Here is an 11,536-nt window from a genome sequence, read left to right as displayed (position 1 = left end):
ACGCCGGACTATAAATGGACGCCTTATAATAAACTGCGGCACCCTCGGGTGCTGGACGCAATCATTTTCCTTTGGACTAAAACGACCGTCCCTTGGTCATTCCTCGATTTCCATCCTTTTCGTGATGGACAACGCAGTCTTCGGTCTACGCCAAGATTCCAAACAGGAAGTCAAGGCGTCCTAGGATCACTTTATTCAAGTTCCTTTAAGAATACTCCTTCACTCTGCGTTTCAAGCTAGATTTATGAAAACCACATGACATCCTCCCCCCTCCTCCGCCCCGGAACGCCACCCCCTTCCCTCCCACGTGCCCCGAAACTCTCCCCCCCCCCTCCTCTCCAACTCTTCTCTTCCACTCTGGAGCTCCGATGTGTTCCTGCGAGAAGCAAACGTTGAAACGAAGCACGAAAACCGCATCTAGAACCGAACCGGCCGTCAAGGATTAGCCATCCCCAAGCCCTGATCCAGAATGAACCTCCCGCCGGGTGATTTTGCGTTCATGCTGACCTTGGTTTTCTGGAGTTTTTCCTCCGTCCTGACCCAGGACTTGCAGGAGCGAGACGCCCTTTGCGACCCGGACGGCTGCCTGGTGGCGTACTTCCGACCCAAAACCTTCCTGGACTCGTGGAGGTCTTGCAAGGAGAAAGGTGGAAACCTGGCTACCATCAGACGGCAAGCCGACGCCGCCGCCGTCCACTCGCTCCTCACCACGGCGGACTTGCGCCACTCCCGCACCAAAGTCCGGGTCTGGATCGGCTTGCAACGGCAACCCCGGCAGTGCGCCGCCGGCCGGCCCCTTCGCGGCTTTTCCTGGACCACGGGGGACCAGGACACGGAGTACACCAATTGGCAGAAGGAGTACTCGCACGCCATGTGTTCGGTGCCCCGCTGCGTGGCGATGGGGTACAACACCCTTGAACCCGGCGAGAACTTCAAATGGCTAGACGGATCCTGTTCGATACCCGCCGACGGTTACCTGTGCCATTACGCTTACCGAGGAATGTGCCCCGCCCTGTGGAACCAGGGGTCCGGCCACGCCTTCTACACCACGCCCTTTGACCTCCTGAGCACCCTTTTGACCCACCTACCCTTGGGCTCCGTGGCGACGGTCCCCTGCGAGGGGGGACAACAGTCTGTGCACTGTCTCGCCACGGAAAACGGTTCGGTCGGGTGGTCTCGGGACGCCCCGATCTGCTCCGACCCGCCGCCCTCGCACGACTGGTGTCAACGCGATAACGGCGGGTGCGAACACTTTTGCAAGCAAGCCGCCGCCCACTCCTACTGCGAGTGCGCCGAGGGGTACCGGCTCGGGGACGACGGACAGAGCTGCGTGGGGTCCGACGCGTGCCGCGAGGCGAACTGCCAGTTTGAGTGCGTCCCCCTTTCCGAGGGGTACCGTTGCGCCTGCCCCGACGGCTACATGCTAGCGGCGGACGAACACGGATGCGAGGATGTGGACGAGTGCCTCCAGAGCCCCTGCGAACACGGATGCGCCAACTCCCCCGGGAGTTTTCAATGCCGATGCCGCCGGGGTTACCGCCTGGACCACCGAGGGGCTTGCGAGGACCTGGACGAGTGCCTGAGCGATCCGTGCGAACACGCTTGCCAGAACACGGACGGTTCCTTCGTATGCCACTGCCGTTTGGGGTACTCGCTCCAACCGGAGGACCCCCTTCGTTGCCAGGACACGGACGAGTGCCAGATCGCGGGAACCTGCCAGCAGATGTGCGTCAACTACGTGGGGGGCTTCGAGTGCTACTGCGAGGAGGGCTACCAACTGGTCATGCCCGATTCGTCTTCGTGTCAGAAGATCGGCGAGGGAAGCGACGTCGCCCCGGTGGACCCGTGGCCCACCCCCCAGCCTGGACCCGTGTGGGACCCCGTGGATTACGAGTGGCCCCCGCAGAGCGGCCGGACAGATTGGGACTCAGAGGGGGGACAATCTCTAGACTGGTTGACTGAGCCTCCAAAGGTTTGGGGGTCTGATGTTATTTGGGTGACCAGCGGACCACTGGAGGACATTTTTCACCCAGACCTAGAGACCGTGACCCAGGAGAAAGATCTCATTAGCCTCGCAGACCGGTTTCAGACCACCGTCAAGGTCACCTCTGAACCCCCACCCCAATCCACAACCACCTTCATCCCCACTATGGAATTTTATGAAGACGAGTACCAGGAAGAAGACCAGGAGACCACTGCTCTACCCTTGTCTTCCACTTCTACCATCTCTGAGGGAGCTTGGAACTGGTGGACCGGTTTTTCGACGGCGCAGACCCCGGGAAATCGCCGCGATCCGTCCGAGGAAGACAAACAATCGGCGGGGACTGAAAATCCGGGACAGGATCGGTCCCGAGACGTCCCGACTCCGCTCAGTCCCTCGACGCCGTTCACCATCCGGCGCTCGGAACCCGGACAAGAGGTCTCGGGACTTGGTCAGGGTAGCACTTGGCTCCTGGTGGGACTCTTAGTACCCATGATCCTCTTAGTGGTGCTCATGGTGGTCTTGGGGGTCGTGTACCGCACCCGTTGCGCCGCACGGCCTCGGAATAAGGACGACGCCGACTGCTACCACTGGATCTCCGGGGCTCACGACAAACGGGGGGCCGCCGGAACTCCCGCGGGGGTCAAGGGCCACGTTTGAGCGGACGCCGAGATCTTTTTAGATTGACGACAAAGTACTGCAACATCAAATTCACCCCGCTATAAGAAATATCCGGAGACGTCTCGCTATTTTTTGGCGAGTTCGGAGTCTAGAGCACCGTCGTAAATTCTTCACTCTTGTCCCGGATCCATTTTTTTGGGCCCTGAACGCACCGTGAAATGCAAAGGAATGTACAGAATGTTTACTTAACGAGCAGTTTTTCTTTTTTATATGTTTTTTTTTTGTCTATCGGTGCAAATGTGTTCATTTTTTTATTTCAATGTTTGGCCTTCAGTCACACTCTTCACGCCGATTGGTTAGGCTCCGCCCCTTTACACCCAGCTGGTTGGAATTGGCGTCAAACGGTCGTATCTTCTGGACAATAAGTCTCACTTTTTTCATCATTTCACTTACACTCAGGTGCGACTTATTATACAAATGATGCATTTTCATTGGTCGATCGCTTATTTCTAGACCGTGAATGAGAAATAATAAAAAATGTCAAATGTTTATCATGTGATTTGTGTACAAAACGGACAAAATTGGACATTTTTGCATGTATTTTTAATCCAACTTCAATATTAAGTATATATTTTTTCTTTTGCTAACTACCACAGCATACGTTCTGCGCAGGGTACAGCTTATACGCGCACAAAACTTGCTATACTTTTTTAGTCCAAGTCCTTTGTCTGCTTGTGGACATCGGTCCATTGTCTGCGATATTCGAGGGATTACTGTGTTGTCTTATTCATAGGACTCGACGGCCATTTTGATTGTCGAATTTGTTTTATAGCCTTCCTAAATTAGGTAAGTAGCATTTTTTTTGTTTTGCAACTTAAGAAAAATCGTTTTTAGGTTTCAAATTGTCAAGAAAAGAAAAATCTGTCTTTGACCTGTTGGTAAGTATGTATTTTGTGGACTATAAGTTGCACTAGTTAAAGAATGAACAGTGAAAGGGAAAATTTTACTAAATTTGTCTAGTCAAAGAATTGTAAAATAGGGAGCAGACAAATTGGCATAAGTATATAAACATATTTTTTTAATATGACTACAATATTTAATAAATATCTAAAGTGCGACTTATAGTCCGGAAAATACAGTCACGCTTCCACCAAATCCTTAACAAATTCAGTTTGTGACTGTGATGCGTTTTAGGCCCGACCGAAAGTTGGACAAAGCAGCTGTGATGTTCTTGACTCGATCTCCAGGAGTGTAGCGCCTCCTAGCGGTTGGATTTAGCATGAGTGCTAATTTAAAAAACAACACCAAGGTTTGTAGTTATTATAATTTCTTTTATTTTGAAAAAAAAGGGAGGGATTGTCAGTGGTTACTGGTTAGTATTGACTTCAGTTGCTTAACTTGACCTATCAAATGAGGGTAACAGTATGAGATGCGGGTTTAACACGACGACATGAGGAAATAGGCGGAGCTTATCGATCGCCCCGCCCATCGGTCACATTGCGGGGGTGCACCGGTGACTCTTGAAGGTTCCCAGGTGGCGGAAACGGCGCCCGCACTGTTGGCAGGAGTACGGCGTGACGCCGCTGTGGATCCGCTGGTGCGTGTAGAGGTTACCCAATTCCTTAAAGCGCCGGCCGCACTGCGGGCACGCGTACGGGCACTCGCCCGTATGCACCCGTTGATGTCTCTTGAGTCCGGATAGGACGGAGAAACCCTTGCCGCACTCGGGGCACGGGAACGGGCTCTGGGCGCCGCTGTGGACCAGGCGGTGGCTCTTAAGCCGGGCGCCGTGGCGGAAGCGCTCGCCGCAGTCCGGGCACGCGAAGGGCTTCTCGCCCGTATGGATACGCTGGTGCTGACGCAGGTTGCCCAGGTAGTTGAACGCCCGACCGCAGTCGCCGCACTCGTACCTGCTCTTGAGCCCGGGGGAGTCCTTGTCGGGGGAGCCGTCGCCGCCGCCGCCGCCGCCCCCGTCCCCCGCTTCCGTTTTGATGATTGCCGCCTCCGTTTGCAGGGGCTCCGCCTCCGTTTTGATCGACGCCGACGGGAGGGCGTCGGCGTGGATGAGTTTGACGTGTTCGTCCAGGAACGCCGCGTCGGGGCAGAAGGTTCCGCACAGGGAGCAGATGAAGGTGTGGTCCGGGAAACGCGGGGGACCGGCCTCGGGGGGCGGGGGCGCGCCGCCCTCGCCGGGGGAACCCGGAACGGCGGCGAAGTCGGCAGGACGAACGTCCGGGAAGCGGCTCGGGGGCTGCTCTGAAGAGGTTTCCTCCTCTTCCTCCTCCTCCTCGTCATCGTCTTGCTTTATCACTGAGGAGAAAGTATTGTTTTCAAGTGGGAAAAGTGCGGGTGTTACCGCTATTTTACCCTTAAGGTCCGCCGAGTACTCCATGGGCGTGATCCACTCGTAGTCATACAGGCGTCTACTGCTAGAGGGCAGCATGTTAAAGATGTCATCCGGGTGGCTCGAACCCACGGAGGTGGACATCCCGCCGTCGGGCCACAGGTGAAGAGGATTTGGCTCCTCCTCCTGGCCGCCCTGCTCACCTGCATCCATCTCCGCGGCTCCTCTGGAGTTCTTGTCCCTCATTAGGTAGTCGCAAATGGCGTCGATGTTTTCCTTCTTCACGCCAGGCAGGAGGGACTTTTTCTCCCTTTTGGGGTCCAGCATGGCCATCTTGGGGGTCCTAAAAGCTTCGGGAGGACCCTCGGTGGAGTCCAGGGCCTCCTTAGCGTCCCTGTCGCTTAGCTTGGCTTTCAAGGCGGCGATCTCCTCGGTTTTCTCCCTCAGCTCCATCTTGAGAGTTCGTATTCTGAGGCCTAGCATGTGACGGATTTCGTTCATAGCGGCGTCCAGCGCTGCGTTGATTTCCCGGCCGAGGTGTTCGCTCACCGAGCTAACCGAGCATAGGAGCTCCTCGTCGGGCTCCAGGTTGAGGAAAAGCACGTCGGAGCGGCACGACGAGACCGGGGGGTCCATGAAGGGACCTTGCAAGTCCGGGGACAGGTTTGCGCCGGAAAAAGTGGGATTTCTTTTGCGACTCATCGGTGATTTTGGAGGAAGGTCGGTGGACTTTAAGCTAGCCGGCTAGCTAAGCTAATGTTTTGCTGCGCTGATTTTCCCAAAGTGGTTGGTCAAGGTGGAGATGATTACATCGGCGGACGTGGGTAGGGGAGAATAGCTTTCAAAATAATAGTATTATAAATTGAACAACACCTTTTCTTTTGGGTCGTTTTGTTTTGTTATCGTGCCCTTAAATTGAAAATGCTAACATGTTTCTTTGTGTATTTCCGAGTCAGAAGTTATTTTAGCTGCCATTGACAGCGCTAGGCGTCCAATTGAGTTAAAACGGAAGCAAAATTAACTCGTCTGTGTTCAAGAAAACAAAAGAACGAATCTATAGGAATTATTCAACTTGATCCATTTTGATTTATTTGCATTATTTTAGCATATGATCTTACTTAAAAATAATAATAAGACTTTTCAACCCAAATATTTTTTCATTTGTTTTTATTTTCTTGACAGGAATCTTGTCCATTGATTTGGGACCCATCCTGATCCCAAAGATGGTCCAGGTCCTGGTTTTGAACCCTGAACCGGCAAAAGAAGGCACTTTTTGTTGAGCGTCGTTCCCAGGAGCTGACGAGTGGTCGCCGTTAAGCGTCTGTTACTGGTGAGTAACTTTTTCCAATCACTTGTTGTGTGAATCGACTCGCAATCGTCATCAACAAATTGATCATTTGTAGATGTCCAATCTATTTGGAGTGGGAGAGGTGGCAGCCCAATGAACGTTTGCGTGTCGATGGCAGCCAATGAGTTAAGAGAAATGCCTACATTGGAGGTTAATATGAGAAAGAAAACAGAAAATACAAAAATATATCATTGAAATGCCCTAAAAATCTAACTTTTTTAATGGTTTTTGTCATTTAGCTCATTTTTCCTCATTTTTTATTCTCATAAACTGATATATTTCAATTATCAAGTGATAATGTAATGTTATTTCATAAATAGACCCTGGATGCCATTGACGTATATATACGTCCAATCCGTTTTGATTTTTTTTAATAATCAAAATTGATTTTTAGCTCATTGACTCGTGCATATTAACAATAGTCAAACGTGCAGCTGTTTTTTCCTTCTATAAATCTCTCCAAATGACCTATTCTGGATAATTATCTTCACGGTGCATTCAAGGACATATCGGTTAAACGGCAGTTGTACTTTTAGCTCATTTTTTATTCTCATAAACTGATTTTTTTCAATTATCAAGTGATATTGCAATGTTATTTCATAAATAGACTGGATGCCATTGACGTGTATAGACGTCCAATCCGTTTTGATTTTTTTTTAATAATAAAAATTGATTTTTAGCTCATTGACTCGTGCATATTAACGATAGTCAAACGTGCAGCTGTTTTTTCCTGCTATAATTCTCTCCAAATGACCTATTCTGGAGAATTATCCTCATGTGAGTCCCCATCACTTCATTTTAAGGTGAAATATCTTCACGGTGCATTCAAGGACATATCGGTTAAACGGCATTTATACTTTTGGCAGCCCTGCCATGTTTTTTCTTTCTTTCAGACACAGATTATGACCAAAATTGTGATGAAGGACCTCTACCCTTCCTCCAAATCCTCTCCGGGACCCTTCTCTCCATCCCCTGGCGCCGTCCCACAGAATTTGGTCCTCCAGCCCAGGCCACACCTCCTCGCCAGCGTTCAGCTACAGAAGCTAAACTCACACTACCAGAACCTGGCGGGGTCCGCCATGACCGCGGGGGCGCCGAACGCCTGTCCCAGCGGAGTCCTCGACTTGGACCCGGTGGACGAGGACATCCTCACCTCGCTGGTGGTGGAGCTCGGACTGGACCGGGTTAACGACTTACCCGAACTCTGGCTGGGACAAAACGAGTTTGACTTTGTGTCGGCGGGCTGCTGAGTGTTTATTTATTATTATTATTATTTTCTTTTTGCCAGATCAATTGCTATTAGTTAGTTCTGAATTTAGCTAGCTAGCTAATACTCTTGAAATGTCAATTACAGTCACAGTATGCCAACATCAACATGGATTGGACGGTGACTAACGATAAATGCGTTGGTGTGAGGGTGCGTCTTGGCCAGAGGAAGAACAAGGACCCCTTTGGGGTCTCGTATTTCTTTAATGAAAACAAGTTGATGGACAGACACACAAAGGCACACCTGTTGCCATTCGTCCTCATCCAGGAACATGAAAGTCGGGTTTTGGATGTTGCAAGCAACACTAAGCTAGCTATTTTCTCCATGGACAATATTCCAGTGTCCTCAAGCCTTCACAAGGAAAGGAATTGTCTGACAAGTTCTTATCTCCGTGCACTCACGTTTCTTTTCATGTGGCGGAGCAGAACACTGAACAGTGGATGGTGTCCGTCTGGAATTGAAAGACTGTGTGATTGTCATGTAAATAAATGAGAAAATTACTGTTTGTCTGTTTAATCATCAATTAGACACTATTTTCCAACATTGCGATTAAATGCTGCCATCTAGTGTCTCTCAGTAATTCATTCACTACTATTTCTAGAGTAACGTACTATATAAAAATACGTCTAAAATACTTTTCGTGTGTAAAAACTGAATAACTTGACTAAAATTCTTACAATTAAACATACCTAATCGGTTTATTTACATGGAGGTTGCAACGCGCTCCTTTTGCGTCATCGCCATGCGACACGCTTTTAATTCGAACATATTAGCAGAATAAAACAAGGAATTCAGGTAATTTTGCCTCATTTTATTGTGTTTTATTTAAAATTTTTAATAATTTGTCGTTGAAATGACATTTTGTTAATTTTGTCTATCTCAGTGTTCGTACGCGGATTTATGACTATCCCGGAAGTGAGGAAGTCCTTTCCGCTGCAGACTTCAACATGGTGGGTTCCCATTTTAGTCCTTTCTTCACTCGAATAATCCTTAAACATCACTTTTTCGCGCAGTGTCTCAACAAAAATGTCCGGATGAGTTAAAAATACCACATCATCCAATATTGTAAACGTTTATATTTCTCATTGCAAACCTGTCTGTCGTGATTAAATGAATCGCTAGCTTTAATACCGCGACGCTAGCCACAAGAGCGACATTTAATAAACGTGAATAATGGCGTTTCTATTACTGTTCGCATTCTGGTAACATTTTATATCGTGAATGGGACTTGGATAATTGTGACATTTTGCGTTATGTTTTTACGAAAGAAACAGTCAGCCGGTCTAGGCCGCAACAGGGGTTGCTAACTGCTAAGCTAACTGGTTTAGAGGCGAGCAGCCACGCGCCGAATTGCCGTAAAATGTCGTTATTTTTGTTGCCTTCCCGTGTTTGTGTTCACGTTCTTTGTCTTTTAGGCCCGAGGACCGAAGAAGCACCTGAAGCGCGTTGCGACGCCGAAGCATTGGATGCTCGACAAGCTCACCGGGGTTTTCGTAAGTAGTTTATCCCCGTCACCTTCACTCGAGCTTCGGCGTGTGGGACCCTGACCACTGTCGATGTCCCCCACCAGGCACCGCGTCCTTCTACCGGTCCCCACAAGCTAAGGGAGTGTCTACCCCTCATCATTTTCCTGAGGAACCGCCTCAAGTATGCTCTTACTGGGGATGAGGTGAAGAAGATCTGCATGCAGAGGTTTATCAAGATTGACGGCAAGGTCCGTACTGATATCACCTACCCAGCTGGATTCATGGGTGAGTTGGTTAAATCGCTCTTGAGTATTTTAATAGTGTTTTAGAACATCTTTGTCGTGTACTGTATTGTATTTCTGGTTTCCTTTGGATGTCAATGTCTTGTTCTTAGGAGTCGACGGCCATTTTGGTTGTTGAATTGGTTCTATACCTTTGTTAAATCAGGAAAACAGCAAATTGTTTGTTTTCCAACTTGAGGAAAAATCATTTTCATCTTCAAATCTCGGTCCCTGGCCTATTAAGTACCGTATTTTCCGGACTATAAGTCGCAAGTTGGCAAAGAAACCAAGAGCAGACATTATCCATTAAAATAGTCATATAGGGTACAACCAACCAAATAGGTGTTATTGTAGCATGAACAGTTATTAAGAAAAAAAATGGTTTTTCAAGAGAAAACGTTCTTGCAGATGTGATCAGCATCGAGAAGACGGGCGAGTACTTCCGCCTGATCTACGACGTGAAGGGCCGCTTCACCGTGCACCGCATCACCGTCGAGGAATCCAAGGTAAGCGAGCGTGGCGCCTCCGCGCCGTGGAGACCGCCATCTGACGTCGCCCGCGTCCCTGCCCCGGCAGTACAAGCTGTGCAAGGTGAGGAAGATCCTCATCGGCACTAAGGGGATCCCCCACCTGGTGACCCACGACGCCCGCACCATCCGCTATCCGGACCCCCTCATCAAGGCCAACGACACGGTGCGCGTCGATCTGGCGTCGGGCAAGATCACCGACTTTATCAAGTTCGATACCGGTGGGTGTCGTTCGTTTTCGAACCGATTGCAAATCTAACACGCGTTTAAAGGTTGCTCAACTCCGCCCCCTCGCCCGCAGGTAACCTGTGCATGGTGACCGGCGGCGCCAACTTGGGTAGGGTCGGCATCATCACCAACAGGGAGCGCCACCCGGGCTCCTTCGACGTGGTCCACGTCAAGGACAGCACCGGGAACAGCTTCGCCACCAGGCTGTCCAACATCTTTGTGATCGGCAAGGTGAGACCGCCACGTCCTTTAAAAAAAAAAAACGTTTGGCGTCGGCAGAGCAATGATGACTCTTTGATTTTGATTACCGTGAAAGACACCACAATATCCTCTAAGAAGTTCTGAGCTCTGATGAAACCAAAGCATTCGGCCTCGTGGTGCGTTTGCAAAAATACGAATAATGGACATCTCGTCCTCAGGGCAACAAGGCGTGGGTGTCCGTGCCCAGAGGGAAGGGAATCCGGCTTACCATCGCCGAGGAACGCGACAAGAGGCTCGCCGCTAAGCAAAGCAGTTAAAGGGGCTCGACGCGCCGGCAAATGTTTCACAATAAAAGTTATTAAGAAAAGCTACAGGAAAGATAGTCTTTTTTTCTATCTTTTTTTGAGACGCGCGAACACACCCTTGTCGTCACGCTCTCTCTCCCCTTGTTTTCCAAGCCAGTGCTGCTCCATATGTTCCCAACCTCGGAAATCTGGCACGCGAGCGCCGTCCTGCGCGGGAACCAGTCGTGACTTTGTAGCTCCGCCTCTCCAACAGGATGCACAATCTGTGCCAAAAGCTCAAAAATAAGCCAAGATGCTGCTTTGACTCAGTGCTTCAGTTAAGCCTGTAACCAATAATAATCATAACTAACATTTTTTTTAAATCTACACTCATTTATTCTTAAAATAATATTTAAAACTTAAATATTTCAATTGATTTTTTATTTGTTTTAGATGGATACACTGGCAAAACTGATACATATTTTATTTTCATTCAAAATGAATTGGACATTTAAGGCCTATCCATCAACTGAATTACCCGTCGCTTTCACAAGGTGGCAGTAGAGCATTCATGAATCGTTTCAATATCTGCCCCCCTAAAAAAAAAGTCGAAATTCTTGCCTGCCGCCCCTCCCCAATGCAAAACAGACTGCCGCTGGAACAAAAACATTGAGGTAGGCCCAGTCCATGTCTGGGAGGGGTTCCTAAAGGGGGCCCAAGGGGTCCTCTGACAACCAGATGTGGGGATTTTCAACAACAGGACTGGGTGGGGTGCGTTCCTCCACAATTTAAGAAAATGTTGACGCAAAATCTACACCAATTGGAGCCAAGGAACATAGTCCAAATGAGTTGAGGAGTTTCCCTAGTGAACATATTCAAAACATTTGACTCCAGAATATGGTTAAAATGATGCTTTGCCTAGGTGAAAGTACAACTGTATTTAATCAAATAGTAGTTCTTGGAAATAGTCACCGGAAGTGATTGGTAT

The 11,536-nt window shown here is 49.2% G+C and overlaps 4 protein-coding genes and 1 non-coding gene across 6 annotated transcripts; 4 read left to right on the top strand and 1 right to left on the bottom strand.

The window, feature by feature from the left end:
* The first annotated feature begins 369 nt into the window (after positions 1 to 369).
* Positions 370 to 3,151, top strand: cd248a (CD248 molecule, endosialin a). Its single transcript, XM_077589044.1, has one exon. It carries the CDS (start codon positions 470 to 472, stop codon positions 2,639 to 2,641), a length of 2,172 nt encoding a protein of 723 aa, XP_077445170.1. The 5' UTR covers positions 370 to 469; the 3' UTR covers positions 2,642 to 3,151.
* Positions 3,152 to 3,912: 761 nt separating this feature from the next.
* On the bottom strand, positions 3,913 to 5,756 carry znf16l (zinc finger protein 16 like). Its single transcript, XM_077589046.1, has 2 exons — positions 4,970 to 5,756; positions 3,913 to 4,912 (listed from the first exon to the last, which is right to left on the bottom strand). The coding sequence occupies exons 1-2, from the start codon at positions 5,646 to 5,648 to the stop codon at positions 4,095 to 4,097; spliced, it is 1,497 nt and encodes a 498-aa protein (XP_077445172.1). The 5' UTR covers positions 5,649 to 5,756; the 3' UTR covers positions 3,913 to 4,094.
* A 386-nt stretch (positions 5,757 to 6,142) lies between these two features.
* cited1 (Cbp/p300-interacting transactivator, with Glu/Asp-rich carboxy-terminal domain, 1) lies at positions 6,143 to 8,046 on the top strand. The gene is made up of 2 exons (XM_077589343.1): positions 6,143 to 6,276; positions 7,188 to 8,046. The coding sequence occupies exon 2, from the start codon at positions 7,197 to 7,199 to the stop codon at positions 7,542 to 7,544; it is 348 nt and encodes a 115-aa protein (XP_077445469.1). The 5' UTR covers positions 6,143 to 6,276; positions 7,188 to 7,196; the 3' UTR covers positions 7,545 to 8,046.
* A 398-nt stretch (positions 8,047 to 8,444) lies between these two features.
* Positions 8,445 to 10,631, top strand: rps4x (ribosomal protein S4 X-linked). Of its 2 annotated transcripts, none has more exons than XM_077589340.1 (7): positions 8,445 to 8,511; positions 8,977 to 9,054; positions 9,132 to 9,312; positions 9,717 to 9,814; positions 9,885 to 10,056; positions 10,137 to 10,294; positions 10,483 to 10,631. In XM_077589340.1, exons 1-7 carry the CDS (start codon positions 8,509 to 8,511, stop codon positions 10,579 to 10,581), a joined length of 789 nt encoding a protein of 262 aa, XP_077445466.1. In that variant the 5' UTR covers positions 8,445 to 8,508; the 3' UTR covers positions 10,582 to 10,631. The 2 variants fall into 2 exon arrangements, with proteins under 2 accessions (XP_077445466.1, XP_077445468.1); XM_077589342.1 differs by lacking the exon at positions 8,445 to 8,511 and adding an exon at positions 8,586 to 8,626.
* Positions 10,344 to 10,412, top strand: LOC144066478 (small nucleolar RNA SNORD61). The gene has a single exon (XR_013297643.1). It is a non-coding gene; the product is annotated as a small nucleolar RNA SNORD61 (small nucleolar RNA).
* Positions 10,632 to 11,536: the final 905 nt, after the last annotated feature.

The sequence above is a fragment of the Stigmatopora argus genome, chromosome 20 (genome assembly GCF_051989625.1).
Source record: "Stigmatopora argus isolate UIUO_Sarg chromosome 20, RoL_Sarg_1.0, whole genome shotgun sequence".
NCBI lineage: Eukaryota > Metazoa > Chordata > Actinopteri > Syngnathiformes > Syngnathidae > Stigmatopora > Stigmatopora argus.
Note: the sequence above shows the minus strand (reverse complement) of the source record. Positions and strands in the feature narration are given on the sequence as shown.